Below are 21,547 nucleotides of genomic sequence, written 5' to 3' on the forward strand. Positions count from 1 at the left end.
TATTAGTTTGCCACCAGTGCACTCCCAGTCAATCCCAAAGGTGCTAACTGCATGGTGGGGAGCTGAAGTCAGAGCTGAAGCAGTTTCTTGGATGAGAAGCAAAATATCTTCAAAGAAAAGCAAGGAAGTCCAATTGCTTCTTGAAAAAACACCTTTGGGACAACCATGACCTGAAGGACTGAGAATCTCCATAGACACTCCCAGTCAATCCCAAAGGTGCTTTTTAAAGAGGCAGATGAACTTCCTTGTTTATAAAATAGAATAGGATAGGATAATGGAATAGAACAGAATAGAATCTGGAAGGGACCTTGGAGGTCTTCTAGTCCAGCCCCCTGCTCAAGCAGGAGAACCTATACTATTTCAGACAAGTGACTGTCCAATCCCTTATTAAAAGCATCCAGTGATGGAGTGCTTACGATTTCTGAAGGCAAATTGTTCTCACGGTTAGGAAGTTTCTCCTTAATTCCAAGTCGCTTCTCTCTTTAGTTAGTTCCCAACCAGAGGTGGTATTCAGCAGGTTCTGACCAGTTCTGGAAAAGCAGTGGCGGAAATTTTGAGTAGTTCAGAGAACCAGCAAATACCACCTCTGACTGGCCCGCCCCCATCTATTATCTGCCCAGCTGATCGGTTGACTCTTCTTTTGTTGCCCGGCACAGGAGAACGGAGCTAGAAAGCAGGTTAGTGGGGTGGGGACAGAATGGAGATTTTGCAGTATCCTTCCCCAGGAGTGGGGAGAGAATGGAGATTTTGCAGTATCCTTCCCCAGGAGTGGGGAGGGAATGGAGATTTTACAGTATCCTTCCCCTGACACACCCACCAAGCCACACCATACCCACTAAGCCACACCCACAGAACTGGTAGTAAAAAAAAATGAATCCCACCACTGTTCCCAACCATTGTTTCTTGTTCTGCCCTCTGGTGCTTTGTAGAAAACATCTTTGAAGACATTTCACTTCTCAACCAAGAAGCTTCTTGTCATGCCCCTGTTGGAGTCTGACTCTGAGGGAGAGAAGAAACAGCCAACAGGAAGTGGAAGTGTGGCTCCGGAGGTTTTGGAGAAAATTGAGGAAGGGCACAGGCCGGCTGGGGAAGGAAGACCCAGGCTCATCCCCTCTTCATCCTAGGGCATGCAGGGAGGAGTGGATAAGGGAGAAATGTGAATGACGTGGTCTACGGGAGAGGAAAGGGGCCTGATCCCCTTCATCGGCTGTAACTATGAGGACTGTTTAAAAGGACAAACTGCATGGCCCAGTGCTGGAAGCAAAGGGTGAAATAATTCTAGTCTTTCATTTCTTATCTGAGTTCTGGCGCCCTTCCCAGTGTGTATGTTTGGATATCTGTGGACGTCTTCAAGCCCTTATCCTGCCTTGTCTCATTAATTGTTTCAATGTGCTTTGTGTTGTTTTTTCTATTTGTAATTTATATGTATTTTGAGTTTGAGTGGTATTTCTTTCTTTTCGCAACTGTTTGTGGGGGAGCTTTTTCTCCAGCCAATGATAATTGGAACTTTGAAGCCAAATGGAAGGAATTAAAGGGACATCACCTGTTTTTGTGACTTTGTTGCTTTTGTATCCCACCCTGGGTCATCACACTTCTTCAGCTCTGACCGAAGTGGGAGCTGTGGGGAGCTGAAGTCAGAGCTGAAGAAGCTTCTTGGATGAGAGGTGAAACATCTTCAAAGAAAAACCAGAAAGTTCATTTGCTTCTTGAAAAAGCACCTTTGGGACAGGCGTGACCTGGATGACCAAAAATCTTCATAGACACTCCCAGTCAATCCCTATATCCAGGCCAAAACAAGCATTCATGTTACTCTCACCAGCTTTGCTACAAAAAAAGAAAAAGCTTGGTGAGATTTATTTTTTAAATAATGGGAAACTTCAAAGTATTAAATGGCCAAAAAGATGTAAAAAGCAGCAAGGCAGCGGGAGAGAGAGGAACAGAGTGACATGGACACTGGGCAAGAATGTGCAGTATTTACACATCTCTGTATATCAAAAGGCACAAAATTTTCTAATGCGTCTAGGAACGATACGGAAGGTAATTATAATGAGCCGTTTTTTATAGGTTGGGAAAGGCTTGTTACTCCTGCAAAGCTGTATATTTAGCTCACCAGACAAAACACAGGTTTCATTCCACTGAATTAATAGTTCTGCTCTTACGTTTTAATGAAACTTGCCCAAAGTTGGCTCAAATCAGGCAACCTCTAAATCCAATAAACAAATTTCTGTAAATTTACTCCCATTCTCATTCCTCGACAGATGGGGATGCAAACAACTTGGTGATTGGGACCAATCCTCACCCTTTAAGATAGGTTGCCTAAGGAAAGTGTGAGATAAGACACCTAGCTAAAGCATATCGTACGTTATACAGTAAAAATAAAAATAAAAAACCCTGCAAAATAAAACAATGTAATCTTATGCTTTGAACTTCTCACTTTTGAAATTGTATCTTAATTAAAATCTTGGACTGAGAACGAAATTCCCTGAAGTAGAAGTTGCTCAGAACCTCTCCCTGCATATAAGATTGCCTACAGGGAGAATGATAAGAACATCATCTCTAACTTGATTTTTCTTTCATAATAAATAGACAGTTTTTTTCTCCATGCCTCAGTTATTAAGTAAACATTTAATTACATTGGTTATAGAAAATATATTAGATACTGTGTCTATTTCTTATTCTCTCTCTCCCTTTCTGTGTGTGTGACTCTACTATCAGAGTTTATATTTTAAAAATTAGATCTTTATCTGATCAGAACAAAACGACATCAATGCCTGTGCCCATCTGTATGTCTCTAGCACATCTTTTTCTTCACGATCTGAATTAAAACATTTTTAGTTTGTCTCACTAATTTTCAGAATGGAAGTTGCTTGTTTCCTGAAGGGTGTAAGACAATAAATTTTGCATTGTAAAAATAATTACAATATATTTGAATAGAATCAAATTGCATGATTTGAGGAAACCATGCAAGAGGCAATGAATTTTTTTTTTTAGCTGAGTGAAGAATCAGAAACTCAAATGGAGCTTTCCGACTTTGAAAGACCCTGTTTGTGAACACCTGCAGGTATGTAATTCTTGATTTCTGAAGAGACAATTGCACCCGGGAAGCAGATACTTTATAAAAGGTCACACTGCCACCGTTCAGCTTATAAAACTCTATTTGAAAATAATTTTCAGGCAGACAATTATAATTGCAACATGACAACAATTATAATTGTATTGATATATATACTGATAGTTAAGTAATAGATAGATAGATAAGATAGATAGATCAGTAAAAATAAAATAACAATAATATTATTGTATATAAATAATATTATATATTATAATAATGTAATACTAACAATAGTATTCCTTCTACTGTATATCCAGGAATTCATAACACAGTAAATGACACTTGGGTTTGCTCTTGTATTCTCTCTCTCTCTCTCTCTCTCTCTCTCTCTCTCTCTCTCTCTCTCTCTCTCTCTCTGTGTGTGTGTGTGTGTGTGTGTGTGTGTGTGTGTGTGTGTAAACTCGAAATCTCATTTTAACAGCAAGTCTGACAGTGCAGATCACTATTTGCTTGAGTAGGAACAAACCAAACTGTTTCCTCATCTTGATAAACAAATCCTTATTTTTTCATTGTTCAACAATATCGTCTTCCTTCATCAGAGATGCAAAATTAAAGCTTCTCATTAATGCTTAATTATTGTGATAGGAGTTGGATAAAAAGAATATTCTGTCTCCTGCTTGGAGAAAGGACACCTTTTGTGTGTATATTCTGAGCATTGTAGATTTTTTTATTTGGGACCTATGGCTGTTCATACAGGCTCTCTCTTGTACAGTATATTGTGGTAGCATTCCAGAATCTTTTTTGTTGTGCTTACTATTAAGGAAAATATTTTCCTGGCTTTTAAAAACTCAGAACTGTGCAGGGAGATAGATCAGAATGAAAGAATATAGGCAACAAATGCTTTCAGGGTAAGGCCAGAAGATAGAAGAGCAAAGGAAACTGAAGACCCAGATTAGGTTCCTGTTCCCTCCAGGACTTTGAGTGGGTCAGTTGCCCTCACTCCACCCACTCACAATATTTTTGTTGTGGGGAAAATTAACCTTCCTGAGATAGGATAGAGATCTAAGAAATCAACCAATCAACCCCCAAGCTTTGTGCTAAAATTCACATAATCCCTGACCCTGATACCAACTGGGCTTTGTGGATTTTATGATTCACATATTTGGCAAGTCACTTGAACATGAGACTCATTGTTGAAGACATTAACATGCGTGTCCACTCCAATTCTATCCTAATGGCAAAAAAATCTATTTTAATGTATTTTGTTATTTTTAAAACAATATTTATTCTATCTATCATCCATCATCTATCTATCTATCTATAATCTATTGATTGATCGATCGATTGATTGACCTGCCATCTATCCATCTATATTTCTCATCTACCAATCATACATACTAATCAGTTTGAACTAATTTGAGGTTTAAGATTTGAAAATTCAATGACAACTTAAGATTTGCAGGTAAGGATACAGAATTGGATTGGATTGGTTGGATTTAAATATAATAATCTTAGAAATGTTTGTGTATGTGTATGTGTGAAAACATGAGACCCTAAATTCTAGTCCCATTTTAGGCAATAAAGCTAGCTGAATGAACCTTGAGCCAGTCACTTTTTCTCAGTCCTGAGAAGAAGAAAGCAAGGGCAAACCACTGAAATTTACCAAGAAATTATGCCCGGACAAATCCCAAGTGCCTGCAGGCATTTAGGCAGTTGCGAGGGGTCAACACCAATTTTTAAAACATATGTTCCAAAGAAATAAACTGTGATAATTAGTTCATTTATTAGATTTTTTCCTGCCTTTATTATTTATAAATAGCCCAAGGCAGCAAACATACGTAATACTCCTCTTATTTTTCACACAAAAACAACCCTGTGAGTTAGGCTGGGCTGAAAGAGAATGACTTTGCCTGGTGTAAGAGCAAATATACTCTCTCAGCCACTCGTGCGGTGAACCTTCTCACCCAGTATCAGACCTGACAGAGACAGACAAATATGGAAGCAACATGGAGAAGTTTCTTGATTTTGTTTTTTAGCAGTGCCTGAGGAAAATGAAAGGGAATAAAGCTGGGTGGAAAGAGAAGTGGTCAGACAGACTGGACAGACTGAGAGTATATTCCAGGTTGGACCAATATGTGGAGATGTAAAGAAAGATCCAGATGGCTACGGAAAAGTAAAGTGCCATGTGAGAAAGATCAAACCAGGAATAAATTAGGAGACATTTGAAGACAATTGAATTCAAAACTTCAATATTTGGGGCATTCATCAAATATACAGATTAACAGATATCTGTATATTTGAGGGGTATCCAAAATATTTTTATTCATATTTAACTCTATGAATCTATGAATGGATGGGTGGATGGTTGGATGGATGAATGGATGCAGATAGATAGATGATATAGAGCAAGGGTCTTCAAACTTGGCAAGTTTAAGACTTGTGGGCTTCAACTCCCAGAATTCTTGAGCTAACATGGCTGGAGGAGGAATTCTAGGAGTTGAAGTCCACAAGTCTTAAACTTGCCAAGTTTGAAGACTCCTGATATAGAGGGTTTAGTTTAGTTTATTGTCATTATACCTCATACAATGAAATTAAATTTAAATCTAATTTAAATTAAATTAGAGAGATAGATAGACAGACAGATATAGATAGAGTTAGTTCTACATTGTATTTATTTATTTATTTATTTATTAAATGTATTTTTAACATATATCAAAATGATATTTTTCAATGCTGCCTTACAAAATTTATAAAACATTGTAATTTGTTAACAAAGTAAAATTGTGCAACACATGGTACCAACACACCCCTTGGAACATAGTTCCAAAAATAATACCGGAATTCAACTTTTTAAAGCAACTGTGTTTGATGGTGGTGGTGGGAATTAAAGTTGCTTGGAAGAATTGCAAACAAGTACTGCTTTCCAACTTTTCCACATTCAAAAGTACCTTTTTAGAACCAAATCTGAAACAAAGAATAGATAATTTGCCAATAGAATGAAAATAAATCATGCAATTAAACGTGACTGCCTTCCACAGCCTGACAATTTTCATACTGGGATGCTTCAGAATTCTGGAAACCTGATCTCAACATAAGTGGAAGGTGTTGAGTTGCACAAGGCTGACATATTCTAATGAAGACTTGTGCACATTCTTGTGCATTTTCTCATATAGTCTCGTTCTCCTGGACATTAGTAATAATCATATCAGAGGCAGTCTGTTAAGTTTGAGCAATGAGAGGCTGAACCAGAGCATGAGTGCAACAGTACTTTATTTACAAATAAAGGGCTGAAAGTGAGTGGACCTGAGTGAGAACTCCTTGAGTCCTCAGGACATAACACAGTCCATGATATGCTGTTTTTTCAATTTAAAGGAAAATGGGGAGTGTAAAAAAGAAAAATATCTATCAATAAATATAGATTTCAACAGATTTATGACAAAAGCTCTCCCAAATTATTTTTGTATCTTTAGATAAAAGCTTGGTAATAAAGGAGGAATGAGAGAGGAAAACATAACTTCATGGAGAGAATTTCTTCTGGTTGGTCTTCTGCATCAATGGTCACCCACCCTGTTCCTTTGGGGGCTTCTCTTCATGTTTCTGATTGCTCTGATGGGAAACAGCCTCCTTATTTTCTTGATGAAAACTGACTCTAGACTTCAGACTCCCATGTACTTCTTTCTTAGTCAGTTGGCTTTCATGGACCTCTGCCAAGTTCTCTCCATTGTCCCACAAGTATGGGTCAGTTTTATAACCAACAGCTATACCATTTCACTCTATGGGTGTGTTGTTCAGATTTCTGTAATTTTGACTTTGGCAGGAGCAGAATGTCTCATCCTGGCAACCATGTCTTATGATAGATACGTAGCCATCTGCAAACCTTTGCAATACCCCATCATCATGAGGAGAAATATCTGTTATATGATGTCAATGGCAGCCTGGTTTTGGTCCACTGTCCAAGCTCTCACTTGCTCACTTTATGTATTGCCCCTTCCCTACTGCAAGTCCAATGTGATTAACCATTACATGTGTGATTATCCAGCTCTTATCCAGTTGTCTTGCTCAGATAATTCTGATTTTGAAAGAACAACATATTTTGGAAATTTCATGGTACTACTCATCCCCCTCTCACTTATCCTCACTTCTTACATTGCCATCCTTCACCAAGTTGTGTGGGTACAATCTTCTCAAAGGAGCCACAAAGCCTTAGGAACATGCATGTCTCACTTGTGTGTAGTTGGGATCTATAATGTAACTGCTATTGTAACATACATGAAACCTGCATCCTCTTATTCGCCACAGGAAGCCATGATTAATGCATTGTTCTCTACCATTGTACCTGCCATGACAAATCCCTTTATATATAGCCTGAGGAATCAGGATGTCATGGAAGCTCTGAGAAAAATCTTCCGAAAACACAGCTTGCATGATTGACTAGCTAATAAAAACCTACTGCTAACACTGAATATTTTCTGTTTGAAATCTGGGCATCTGCTCCAGTTGAAATACAGTTATTGGTATTTGATAGCATTTGATATCTCTTTTTAATTGCTGTTATTTTACTGATGGAAAAGTGAACTAGAATCCTAAGTCTGCATAATGGAGTTTGAGTCTAAAATATTAAATCCTCTAATCTACTTAAATTATTAGCATACCTAGGGAATGTGACATTTACTTTAAGCATCTGTGCATGGTGATGTACACATATTGTACAGAATTATTATTTAAGGGTTTTTTTTAAATGAAAAACGTTCCTTTCATGGTGCAGAATGGAGAATGAATTTCTTAGAGTTTAAATTTTAATATCTACTTTAATGCCATTATGTATATGCATTAAAAGTGTCCCGCACGGAATAACCAAAGGCCATTGTGTTTAGAATTACCCTTGTAATCACCTTCCTTATCGTTTCCAGAACCTCTGGAAAGTTCCAAGCAAGAACAGAGTCCTAAAATTAACTGGGCTTTGTGGAAAGAGTTCATCACCATATTGGTTCTCTTTGTTGCAAACCTTTCCTCATTTGAAGCCAGGAGCATCTCAACATTTAGACCTTCTGGCTCATTTCTGAAACAATAATTTAATTGGGTTTACTTAACCACTCCCTAGTCAGAATTACAGAATAACAGAGTTGGAAGGGACCTTGGAGGTCTTCTAGTCCTTCCATTCTGGCAGGAAACCCTATACCATTTCAGACAAATGGTTGTCCAATATCTCCTTTAAAACTTCCAGTGTAGGAGCATTCACAGCTCATTCATCTGAGTTTAGTCCTTATCCATCTGGGACTCTGACTTGCTTATCACTGCTTATTTGTCCAGCGAATGTCCCACTAAGTTCTGATACTATGCCTTGTTGTTTGAGCCTAAGATTAGGTTAAAATTTCAAGCCTATCTCTTTAGATATGTCAGAATTGCTGGTGTTTTTCCCCCAAGCCTTCCCAGCAAGGTTCTCCCTGTTGCAAAGAAATCCCACCTCTGCCAGAATAAAGTATATCTTATTTCCTAAGGCCAATACCTCCTTCAGTTCAAGGAGTCCACTCATGGTCTCTGCATGAGTGCCTTCCATAGATTTTTTAGCAATAAGACGGATGTTGTTGCTTTGCCTTCTTCTCCAGCAGGAGCATCCAACCAACTGGAGCAATTCCAGAAGCTAAGCAGATCAAGATACATCCACCTGAATGCCATCCTAAAACAGCTCATCAAACAAACCAGCCCAAGTTCTCACCTGAGGGCCAAATAACCAGGTTTAAGTTATCCTATTTAGACACCTTATGCCAGTGGTGTATTAACCATTAAGCAGACTAAGCACGTGCTTAGGGCACCAGGCCCAAAGGAGGCACCACAAAACTTTTATGTAGCTTGGCTTCGTTTGTCCAATGTGTACAAAGGAGGGAGGGGGGCACGAAGATTTGTCAGTGCTTAGGGCACCACTGAGCCTTAATCTGCCACTGCCTTATGCAAACACCTGGTTCTAATGCCAAGAAAGGTAGAAGGAAAGAGAAGAAAAGGATGGCTGGCGGCAAAACGGATGGACTCAGTTACAATGGTTTCTCACCATTGGAAGATCTGATATATCAGTCAGGGACAGATTGACATGAAGAATATCTATCAACATATATATGATCACCCAGACATAGCCCTGGCTTGATGACACATAATTAGTCAAAATTAGAATAGAATTTTAACAATTTGAACTTATTACAATTACTACTTACATTTGGTGAGTTGTATTGTGTTGCACATGGACTTTATTACTCATTCTGAGCTTAAATCCAATAGTAATTCCTAGCCCCTCAATGTGATATATATCATATATCTAATCATTCATAGCCCATTAATGATATTTCAGAAAACTATAACCTTCAAGACATTTTTAAATCCCCATTTTATTTATATGTTTTATATTTTCGTAAAGCTTCTTTTCCCCGCCTATTATGCTACTCAACTGCCACAACTTCTAAGAGGGAAAAACAGGAACCAATTATTTTTTTTAAGAAGACAGTGATATAGTCCTCAGATTACAACCATTCAGTAATTGTTCAAAGTTACAATGGCCCTGAACAAATTGTATTTATGATGGGTCTTCATAGTCCCAGCTGTCACAGCATCCTATGATCATATGTCTGAAATCCAAGATCCTTGGTGTCCAGCCTGCAATGACAATGCTGCCTGTCATGTGACCATGATTTTTCAACATTTTCTGCCAGCTTCCCACAAGCACAGTCAATGGGGAAGTCAGAAGCTGAAAATTGTGGTAATGTGAGGTCCTCACTTAACAATCCACATAGTCCTTTTTTAACAAAGGCAACTGGGGCTGCCAGAATTGCCATTACTATGAGGTACAGTCAAGTGATGTCACACTTTATGACCGTGTTATTTAGCAATGACAATTCTGGTACCTATTGCCATTATGAGCCAAGGACTACCTGTAGTGTCTTATCCAATTTGAGAAATCTCCTCACTCCATATTGCTCACAAATACGTATGTATTCTACACTTCAGCATCTAGTCCAGGGGTGTCAAACTGGATTTCTTCGGGGGCCGAATCAGCATTGTATTTCTCCTCTGCCGGCCAGCGATGGGGAGGCGAGAGGAGCAGGGGGCGGGATGGATGCCCCCTGCAGCACCCTGCTGGCCAAAATGGGATGCAGGTGTCTGCTCTCAGCCCTCCGTGCCTCATTTTTACCCTCCATGGCCTCCTGCAGCACAAAATGGGCCTCACGGCCCATTTTCCAGCCCATTTTTTACCTGGATTTTGGCCCATATTTGCCTGGCAGAGTGCTGTAGGAGGCCACGGAGGGTGAAAATGAGGGCACATACGGCCTATTTTAGCTGCCAGAGCCACCATGGGCTAGTTCTTTGATTTTTCCAGACTGGCCCAAGGGGCCAGATTTAATCACCTCGTGGGCCAGATTTGGCCTGCGGTCCTTGAGTTTGACACCCCTGTTCTAGTCTCTTCTAGGAGGGATGCTGAAGACATGCAAGAGACTTAAGTCCTCACATGAGGGCACTAGGAAACTAGAGCAAATTTTCTGTGATTGTCTTTTATTTTGATATTCTTTGTTGAACCAAGCCAAACCTTTTGCTGGAATTGGTTCTGATGCTGTGTCTTTGTCTGCATTTGTCATTTAGCAAGAATTTTTAGCATACAAGCTTGGACTGAATGTGCACATTTGGATTATCTGGTGTGCCTCCAGCCAAGAACAATTTCTTTTTGACTAAGGTATGTAAAGTTCAGTAGGTCAGAACAGGTACTTCATTATTATATACTCTCTATACAATAGTGTGGAACTCTCTAGTCTATTTTGGTTGATTATTGCATTCTGTTCTGAGCACTGAATTTTTGGAACGATATCAACAAACTGAAGTGCACCCAGAAGAGAACAATCAAAATCTCCAAGATGTTCAGCAGAAGAAACCTATAAGCAAATATTGTAAGCAATGAATATACAGTATTTAGTCTGGAAGAGAGAAGACTGGGAGACATGATAGCTATCTTCATATAGTGTCGTTAGGAAGATAGGGCAGAAATGCTTATAGTTCTTGCAAAAGTCATAACAAGAAACTCCAAGATCTCCAAGATGCCTTCCAGCTTTTTACATTCTGTGAATTTGTATGTGAAGAATCGTGGCTTTCTCTCCAGAGACTTGTTTGGTGTTATGTACTTGCATTCTCATAGTGGATTCATTCTTCCCAGCCTTATTCTCATTTTACAGCTGCAGCTAAAAAGGTTTATTTCTGGGGTTAAAAAATCATGTGTTCAAAAGGAAAAAATATACACAAATAATAAGTAAATGAAAAATGCACCTATGGAACATGGTTTTGATTGTCTCCAAATTGGTAGTGAATATTTTCAGAGTTGTCTATTTTTAAGTACATATTTTGATCAAAAACTAGTCTTCACCAACTTTATTTTGTGGTGATAATCAGGAGGAGGCCATTGCATATACTAAAATGTATAGTTTTTCTACAAAATATTCTGAAAATGAATGAAATATTCAGTACAACCTTACACAGTGGAAGATTCTGTATTTCTTATACCTCTGAGTTTAGTAGGTAAATGAAGGCTTTTATATAATCCATGCCCATAAGTTTACAGATCTAGTCCAAGTTTAGAAAAAGGGCAGTGTTTTTCAATCTTAGCCATTTTAAGATGTGTGGACTTCAATTCCCAGAATACCCCGGTCAGCGATGGGAGTTGAAGTCCATATATCTTAAAATAGGTTGAGTAACAATGGAATAAGGCACTAAGGAAATTGTCAAATGATATTCAGGTGCCCATCATATGATATAGCTTCACACAGATCTAGCACTTTTTACATCATTATTCCAATGGTCTATTCTTCATTCTGCATTAAGTAAACATGAAAAGTTTTTAAAGTAAGCATTTATTTATGTTCATGTTTGATAATACTATGAATTATCAGCATTATTATTCTAGCAATCAGGATCATTAAATAATCTTCTCTTTCCTCTTTAAAAATCATTGCCTTATCTCTTAAGAATCGGCTATTAATTATCACAAACGGATCACCACTCAACAGCAAGAAGCACAAAGTAAACTTTCCCTCTTTCATCTGAAAGAAGCTGAATCACGAGGCTGATTCCTTCAGCTCCTGAGATATAGATTTATGAGCATTAAGATGAATGTTACTTGCCGCTCTTATAGCCGATTTCATTGCACTGTCAATCCAAGCAAAAGGGTAAGTTGTATGCTCTCCTGCAAAGTACACCCTACCTTCATTCTGAAACAAAGCCTTGACAAAAAAGCTATACTGGTATGGGGTAGGAAAAGAAAAGGCCCCCATGGAGAACTTGTCCAGGGCCCATTTCTGAATGACGTGCCTGTTGCAGACACTTTCAAGATAATTCTTGGAGATGTTGTGGATTTTTGAAAGGTCATCCATAACTACATCAAGACATTCATCATCACTAAGAGGAACAAAGAAGTCAGCATCATCATACAGGGTGTATGAGACCAGGAGCACCCCAAGGCCACCAGGGAAGTCATGACTGGGGTAGGAGACTAACCGTGTTGGATGATCAGTCATGGATATCCCACCTCGGATTCCTTCCCTCTCCCAAAACTTGTCTGTGCAAACCAAGGCAATTTTAGTAGCACTTGCATAATGCAATGAGTGCAGAGCATAAGCCTTTAAATGGGAAAGAGGGGGCTGGAATTTCATGAGTCGTGTGGCTTTTGCGGTTGCTGTGACAAGGACATAGTCAACAATCAACAATGATGAGTCATCTTCATCCTCCTTGTGGAAAAACACCCTCACTTTCTTGCCGGAGTGAATTATCTTTTCCACTCTGCTGTTTAAATGGATTATCCTGGACATTTCATGGTAGAAGCTGTTTGGCAGCTGGTCAAATCCACCTGTGATTTCCTCAAAACTGAAGAGGTTGAGGAAGAAGGAATAGGAATAAAGAAAGAGGTAAAAGAATAATCAGAATAGTCAAGCAAAGTCAATGGGAAAACCAGATTCACTTAACAACTATGTTACAAAGTTAACAACTGCTGTGAATCACTTTATAATTGTGGCCAAAAAAGGTTGTAAAATGGGGTACTTAACAACTGCCTTGCTTTGCAATTGAAATTTTGGGTTCAGTTGTGGTCATAAGTTGAGGACTACCTTTATTTAGGAAGCTATCTGAAAGCCATTAATTCTTGAAACAATTCTCAACAATACTGTTCCATCTTCTCCCTAACACCTGTTCAGATATTTGAAGAAAGCTATCATGTCTCTTCACAGTTCTTTCTTCTGAAGGCCAAACATGTGCAACCCCTCCCAGCCATTCCTCATAAGGTTCCTTTCAAGGAATCATATTTGTTCCTCCGGACAGTCTGTCGTTTGTCAATGTACTTTCAAAATTGCCATGTTTTGGTTGAGACCTGATCATAAATCAATCTATGCGTGAACACTGTTTCATAACAATCAAAATAATGCCAAAATCCTACCCATTCTCATCTGAGAAGGTTATGTAATTCAAGACAGAAGTAAAAAATGACACATAGTATCCGGCACCTTTATTCAAAAGATCTCCAATCATCGCTACTGCCCCACTGCTTAGATTTCCTTCCTTAATTAAATACTCCTGTTAAAGAAAAATTGGAATTGGTGAGGGGAAAAAATACAAATACTTCCTGTTTGAATTACAACTAATTTTGTAGGAGAAGGGCAGGCAGAGCTGAGGGATGGAGTTAAGTATGTCATTGGTTTAGAGTCATTGTGTTGCTACAACCAATTTAGTGATGAACATCAATTGACCAGATTAATGTCAGGTGCAAAGAATCAGGTGCATTCATAAGGATGCAGCATAGAAGATTTATTCAAGCCTATGCACAAGAATCTGTTCAATTAAAATTTAACACTAATTTGGCACCAGATGAGTCAGCAGAATTCAGGAGGAGTTGGACTTGGCAAGTTTGTGGGAACACAACTCTTCTAAACTGATAACACCTTAACTCTACCTTCCAGCTCTGCTTGCTCTTCTCTTACAAATTTATTTTTAATTTCATTTTCATCCAACTCAAAACAAATACAAGGCTTGATCTAGAATCTTCCTTCAACATATAAGATTTGCCATCTCCACTTCTCTAAAGAGACTATCATTAAACTTCCAAAGGTGCTTTTTCAAGAGGAAACAGGATTTTTTTCTTCTTCACTTGTTATTTCACTTGTTATCTAAGAAGCTTCTTCAATTTGAACTGAACTGAAGGAGTTTCTTGGATGAGAAGCAAAACGTCTTCAAGGAAAAGGTCCAGTTGCCTCTTGAAAAAGACACCTTTGGGACAACCATGACCTGGATGACTGAGAATCTCCATAGACATCATTAAATTCAGTTGATAATTTCTGGTTTTTTCTTCAACTTCCGTTTTGTGGGAATATGTAAAACATTCAGAAGCCATTACAAGCCTGACTCCCTGGGGGAAATGAGGATGGGAAGGGAAAAGATTTGCTTAACTTAACCTAGCCCAGAGGTCGGTATTCAGCTGGAGAACTGGTAGTGGAAATTTTGAGTAGTTTGGAGAACCGGCAAATCCCACCTCTGACTGGAGATTTTACAGTATCCTTCCCCTGCCACGCCCACCAAGCCACGCCCACAGAACCAGTGGTAATAAAAATTGAATCCCATCACTGACCTAGCCCAATAAACCCATTACCCTCATCTTTTTCTAGTTGCCTTAGTTATCTCTCATTTGGACTACTGCAATGCATTCTAAACCAGGCTGCCCTTAAGACCACTCTTCCCATGTAATTCTCTTACCTTGCTGGAATATGAGTCATATTTCATTTTCAGCCTCGTGCAATTTTTTGTTGTCTGACAAGAGTCATAAACAAAGGAAGCAGATAAACAAAAAATATATAAAATTATCCCAGCCACGTTTTGCATGCTCTCTACTCTAAGTACTCTAGATGTTTTCCAGTCATACAATACATACAATGGATGTTTTACAATCATATAGTCATACAAGGGTTCTCAACTTACAACAGTTGATTTAGTGTCTGCTCAAAGTTACTGAAAAGGCACTGAAAAAAGTGACTTATGACCATTTTTCACACTTTGTGATCATTGCAATATCCTCATAGTCATGTGATCAACCTTTGGATGCTTGGCTACTGGTTCATATTCATGACTGTTGCAGTGTCCTTGGGTCATGCAATCCCCTTTTGTGACAAGCGAAGTAAATGGGGAAGCCGGGTTTACTTAACAACCATGTTACTAGCCTAACAACTGCAATGATTCACTTAACAACTGTGGCAAGAAAGAGTCTAAATTGGGGCAAAGTTCACTTAATAACTGTCTCGCTTAGGAACAGAAATGCTGGGCTCAATTGTGATTCTAAATCAAGGATTACCTGTATTATAGCAAATAATGCAACTGAGATGTTAAAACTTATAAATTTAAGGGATACTTTGTGTCTCTATCTATGGATAGACAATCATAACAGAATATGATTATTATCTCACAATTTGGAGAGAGAGGAGTCAGTATCTGAACTGAGAGCAAAGTAGCATCTTGTCAATGCTATAAAGTCATACCTACCCTGTCCAATGTACTCTTGTAGAGCTCTTCAGCAGATTTTCCCAGTTCCGTGCTACGCATCGGATATCCAAACACATTTGGATTTTCATTCACAGCTGACACCCTTTCTCTTCTATTTCTGAACAAGTACCAGGCATTTTTATTGGACATAACAAAGGGGTTTAATGACAGATTGAACTTCTTAATATATTCACGACAAATTCTGGTGAAAAAAAATGCAAAAAAAAATGTGAGTCACTGCAGGTTAATTACTAGACCATTGAAAAGAGTAGAAAAAAAGGTGGGAATATATTTCTCTGCATCTGGCTTTATCTCTCTCTTAGGTGCTCCTTGCAGATGTTCTTCAAAAGATAACACAAACTTTTCAGTTCTCGATTTGAGTGGAGATAATGGAGGATCACTTCTAGGAAAATATGAAAGGTATTTAAAAGAGAGGAACGAAGTATGGTTAAGCAAGGCAGTAACTTGAAGCGAAGGAGTCACTAAGTGAAACCACCAGTGTGCTTATGTTCTTACTCAAAGGTGGATTCAATTTTTTTAACAACTGGTTCTGTGGGCATGGCTTAGTTGGTGGACATGGCTTGGTGGTCATGTGAATGGCTTGGTGCGGTCAACTCAACATCACTCACATCGAGGTACGCATCTCCTCGCCTGGCCTCTCATGACTGTGGGGATCCTGCAAGAGTCGTAAGTGTGAAAAACAGTCATAAGCCACTTTTTTCAGTGCCATTGTAACTTTGAATGGTTACTCCACACAAGCAAAGAATGTTTCCTTCCTGCCTTCCTTACAGGATTAGGGCAGTAATTTCTTCTAACAACCGGTTCTCTGAGCTGCTTAGAATGTTAACAACCTGTAGGATCCCACCCCTGATCTTACTTCAGCTTTCCTTTGCTTTACAGACCTGCAAAGGATGTAAAAGCAAGGGTTGGTCATAAACTTACTGTTGTGTTCCCTGACTAACTACAGTCCCCAGTCTGGTCCGCATTTCTGGCGGGAGCGCCAATCACTCCCATTGGTTGATGCCGTTTGACAGCTGGCTATAAAAGGAGCTGTCAAACGGCATCAGCTGTTGTCGCCAGCTGGGCTGCCAACCCAGCCTGGGCAGCCACGGCAACCCGTTATGCTTCGAATAAAGCAATGTTAGCCTTCAGTCCCGTGTCTGCCTCGTGTGTCCGCCAGCTACTCAACACTTACTTTTTCATCAATGTCATAATTGTGAATGATCATTAAACAAGATAGTCACTAAATGAGGATTAATATATCGTACTTTACTAGCAATTGGATTAAATGTTGATTGAAGTAGCACAAGCTTAATGTGCTGCCTGAAGTTCAATCAGATTTTGCCAATCACTAGTTGGAGTCTTCCCCTCTAGCTAGATTTGAGCTTGTGGGGAGACTTAAAATCTCTGTTCTGTGAGATAACGTCCAATGAGTTACAATTCAATGTTTAGTTGAAGTCTTACAGTAGTTCTAAACCAGGGGTTTAGAAAGCCAGGGGGCCAGATCCAGGCCTCAGGGTGCTTCGATCTGGTCCACAGGGCTGCCTTGGAAACAGTGAAGGGCTGGCCCGCAGTGCCTCTGCCAATAAAAATGGAGCTCTGGAGCTCTGGAAGCCTGAGCTCTGTTTTCATTGGCAGAGGGCTGCAGGAGGCCGTCACAGCCAAAAACAGAGCTCGTGAAGGCCACGGGAGGCACTCCCAGCTCCATTTTCTTTAGCAGAACGCTTGGGCCCTCACAGTCGTCCTCGACATGAGTGACATCGAGCTGGCCATGCCCATCCTGGCCTCCCAAGGTCAAACAACCCTGATACCCCTGTTCTAAACAGAGAAATAGCGATGAGGACAGAACGGCAGGAGTCAGGCTTTGTGCTCATCCTTGTGTATAGAGTACAGGAATTGAAAACTCAATGTTTCCAGCTAGTTTATAATAATGTCACCCTGTGATCAAAGCCCAATATCCTTTTTACTTGCATCACACATATGCTGCATTTTAAAAAGAGATGCGCTTTCCATTACATAGTTACCAGTGCCATGGTTTTTTGAAAACCCTTGTGGATGCCCCTACAATGTGAAGATTGGAAAAAATCTAAAACTGTGAGAACCTCTTAGGGAGAGAGGTTTATATTCAGCAGGTTCTGACCATCTCTGGAGAACCAGTAGTGGAAATTTTGAGTAGTTCGGAGAACCAGCAAATACCACCTCTGACTAAAGAATTTACAGTATCCTTCCCCTGCCATGCCCACCAAGCTATGCCCACAGAACCAGTATTAAAAAATTTTGAATCCCACCATTGTTAAAGGCCCTAAGAGCTGGACCACCAAGAGTCAGAAAGCTGCTTTGGCCAGCTGGACAATTGAATATCAACAAGCCTGAGAAGAGGACCTGGGTAAAATTGCTGAAAAGATCCAAAAAGATCAGGGGGAGAGGAAGAGACTTTTAGGAAGAGAGGAACAAGTGATAAGAGAAACTCTAGAAGCCATTACTGAAGCCAGAATACTAGAAGTGAGGGCTTATTAGTTTCATAGCTTCTTTGTTACCTGTGGGCCTTAGGTAGGCGCATCGCTCCCAATTCCACATACCAATCTTCCTCTCGATGAGTCTTTATCCGGCCACCAATACGGTTGCTAGCCTCTAAGATATGAACCTAGGAACAAATACAGTATATTAATACAGCTTTTCTTGCTTCCTCCTACCTCTTTCTCTTTGGCAAATTGCTATTTCCCCAAACATAACAAACTTCAGATTTTTCTGGACAAGCAATGCTATTAATTGATAAAAGAATTCATATTCAAACATCTGTGGGAAGCATACAAGCAGCACTTTTAACAGTTAGATTAATCTAACAGAATGTTTCCAATTGAATAAGAAACAAGGGGACATCCACAAATAAATCTCTTAATCTGTTGAGATCTACAGTCCTATCAAATACCAAATAACATAGAATGTAGTTTAATTTTTGTAATTTTCAAATAGCACAAATACAAAATTTGGTGCTAGTTATCAAAAATTTGATTTTTTTTAATAGAGAGAATGCATTAGGCAGGGTCAGCATAATATACTCAAGCTCATGTGTTTGTCAAAGTGTGTGAAACATTGGTAGTTTTGATTTAGTTCTTTGCTTTGCCATCTCCTTCTATATAAAGCAGTGGTTCCTAAACTTGGGGTAATTTAGGCATAACCTAGAGGGTAATAAAGGACATGATGGCCCAGTGGTTAAGATACCAAGTTTTAGACCATTAAAAGTCTGTAGATCAGCAGTTCAAGACCTGAGTACTGTGAGACAAAGTGAGCTCCCATCACTTGTCCCAGCTCCTGCCAGCTTAGCCATTTGAAAGCAAGCAAATGCAAATAGATGGATAGGTACTGCATCCGAGCATGTAGGAAGGTAATTGTATCGTGTTTTCCCATACAGTCTATGCTGCAGTGTGATGTCATGCTGGCCACATGACCACAGCAATGTCTCCGAACAGCAGTGGCTCTTTGGCTTGAGCAATGAAGATGAACGTTATCTCCTAAAGTCAGTCACAACTAACAGATGCCTTAACAAATTGAAAGAGTTGCAAGGGATCTTGTAGATCATTTACTCCAACTCTCTGCCCAAGCAGGAGACCCTATACCATTTCTGACTGATGGCAGTCTAGTCTCTTCTTGAAAGCTTCTAGCGATGAAGCTCCCACAACTTCTGAAGGCAAGCTATTCCATTGGTTGATTGCTCTGTCAAAAAATTTCTCCTTATTTCCAGGTTGAATCTCTCCTTGATCAGTTTCCATCCATTATTCATTGTCTGGCCTTCAGGTGCCTTGAAAAATAACTTCACCCCTTCCTCTCTGTGGCAGCCCCTCAAATATTGGAAGACTGCTTATCATGTCTCCCCTAGTCCTTCTAGACTAGACTAGCCATGCCCAGTTCCTGTAACTGTTCTTCATATGTTTTAGTCTCCAGTCCCCTAATCATCCTGGTTGCTCTTCTCTACACTCTTTCTAGAGTCTCAACATCTTTTTTATAGTGTGGAGACCAAAACTGGATGCAGTATTCTAGGTGTGGTCTTACTAAGGCTTTATAGAGTGGTATTAGTACCACATTTGGTCTTGATTGTATCCCATTGTTAATGCAACTTAGGATTGCATTGGCTTTTTTGGCTGCTGCACACTGTTGACTAGCAAAGTAAAGCTCCCTACAATGTTCTGGAGGATAATGGAGGAATTTGTAATTGCTTGTTTGTGAGTCGAAAGTCCAATTTGGGATCACTGCTGCAAGGTGCTTCTTGTAAAATAGCACAGTCTGGTTTCGGTTTGTTTGTTTTGTTTTTGTGAGGAAACTGGGACAAGTGATAATTGGGTCAAACAAACAGCTTAAGAACCACTGATGTAAAGTTTGAATTATACTGACCTATCTTTTAATGATGGGGTCATGTTGAGATATTACGATGGAGCACAACATTTTTAATACCTCCCCCACCACTGACCACAGGTATCTCTCCATATTATTGAGGGTTGAGATTGAAGATTGGCCTTTTCCCATCAACACCATTACCTGATGTCCAGCATCTTTCAGTAATTTGGCAGCAGTGAGTCCACTTATTCCTGCCCCAACAATCACAATTTTTTTTGGCTTTGAAGTCTTCTCCAGCCCATTTCTGGCAATATTTAACAGCTCCTCATAGTTAGGGTCCTCAAAACATTTCATCCAATCTTCCTGTTCATTGGCGTGGTTTTCAGAGACCCAGATGGTCATGAGAATTGGTACGAGTGACAAAATTGCTAGGAAAAAAAATGTCAAGAAGAAGAAGAATGTAGAAATAAATTTTATGAATTATGGAGAACCCACTTAATCAAGTCTTTTTGTCAAGTCATGGGCACTAAGTGCAGCCCATTTTTTCCCAAACCTAACAGGCTTTTCAGTATGTTTTGGGCAAATTATTTCTTTTCACTAGGAAATTAACAAATAGAAATGACTTGTAGTAACCTTTAACTTTGGATTCCCAAAAAGAAGATGCTTGACATGATTTGGAGCATGTCAAGATATGCTCATAGCTCTGTCAGCAATTCTTTAACCCAAACAATTTAAGGCATTTAATATTAAGATATTCTCCAGGTTTTCAAGAAGAGACTGGACAGCCACTTGGTGTCTCCTGCTTGAGCCAAGGGTTGAACTAGAAGCTCCCCAAGATCCCTTCCAGCCCTATTATTCTAAGTTCTATTACTATTATTGCAGAAGGAAACCGCATGATCCAGAAGATAAACCTACCTAAGTAGCTGCTAACAGAAGCACTGCAAAGTAAATTCTTCCTTTTGATTCCAAAGGAAATTCATGACATGCAAAGCTAAAATTCATCATACCCCATATAGTACATAAGGCTTCTAAAATAATGAAATACTTACAGGACTTGACCATGTTCAATGAGCAAGGTAAGGATGCAGATCTGTGCTCTTATTTGTACTCAGGAGGCATCTGGCTGAGGGGAATGGATCCAACTCATTGCAGCCAGGTGGGCGTGACTCAGTGGGCATGGCCATCTGAGTGTCATCAGGTGGGCATGCCCAGGTCAAAGGATTAGGTGCAGCCAGCTCAACACGGATGACCGGCTGAGCGCGGGCAGGTAGATGCAACCACTTGGGTGTGGCCGGATGGTGGGCACCAGGTGGGTGTAGCCAGGTGGGTGCAGAACAAGTTGCCCCAGGCAACTGAACATGGAGCCAACTCAGTACCGTGCCAGAACAAAAATCACCTGGAGACATGCTGGCAAACGGGAAGCAGGTAAGCTGGCAAAATTTGAAAGGCAAAGGGTGGATTCCCACCCCTAACCCCAATTTGGACAAATGCTCCTTTTTTCTTTCTGCTTCCCAGGAAAGATCTATCTGGTATGTTTCACAAGGAAGGGAGGAGCCGGGTGGATTCCCTGCCCTATTTGAATAAACGCTCCTTTTTTCTTTCTGCTTGCCAGGGTAGCTT

General features: G+C 39.7%; 2 protein-coding genes across 3 annotated transcripts; one reads left to right on the forward strand and one right to left on the reverse strand.

Annotated features, from left to right (window-relative positions):
- The first annotated feature begins 6,547 nt into the window (after positions 1–6,547).
- On the forward strand, positions 6,548–7,483 carry LOC148126799 (olfactory receptor 2AK2-like). The gene has a single exon (XM_087923152.1). The coding sequence runs from the start codon at positions 6,548–6,550 to the stop codon at positions 7,481–7,483; it is 936 nt and encodes a 311-aa protein (XP_087779278.1).
- A 4,521-nt stretch (positions 7,484–12,004) lies between these two features.
- Positions 12,005–21,076, reverse strand: LOC113453618 (L-amino-acid oxidase-like). Of its 2 annotated transcripts, none has more exons than XM_087928614.1 (7): positions 20,977–21,076; positions 20,129–20,355; positions 18,133–18,239; positions 15,596–15,797; positions 14,816–14,869; positions 13,506–13,642; positions 12,005–12,940 (listed from the first exon to the last, which is right to left on the reverse strand). In XM_087928614.1, the coding sequence occupies exons 1-7, from the start codon at positions 20,987–20,989 to the stop codon at positions 12,136–12,138; spliced, it is 1,545 nt and encodes a 514-aa protein (XP_087784740.1). In that variant the 5' UTR covers positions 20,990–21,076; the 3' UTR covers positions 12,005–12,135. The 2 variants fall into 2 exon arrangements, with proteins under 2 accessions (XP_087784740.1, XP_087784741.1); XM_087928615.1 differs by having other exon boundaries at positions 12,745–12,940; positions 13,573–13,642.
- Positions 21,077–21,547: the final 471 nt, after the last annotated feature.

The sequence above is a fragment of the Pseudonaja textilis genome, chromosome 2 (genome assembly GCF_049901715.1).
Source record: "Pseudonaja textilis isolate UNSWEBS1 chromosome 2, rPseTex1.2, whole genome shotgun sequence".
NCBI lineage: Eukaryota > Metazoa > Chordata > Lepidosauria > Squamata > Elapidae > Pseudonaja > Pseudonaja textilis.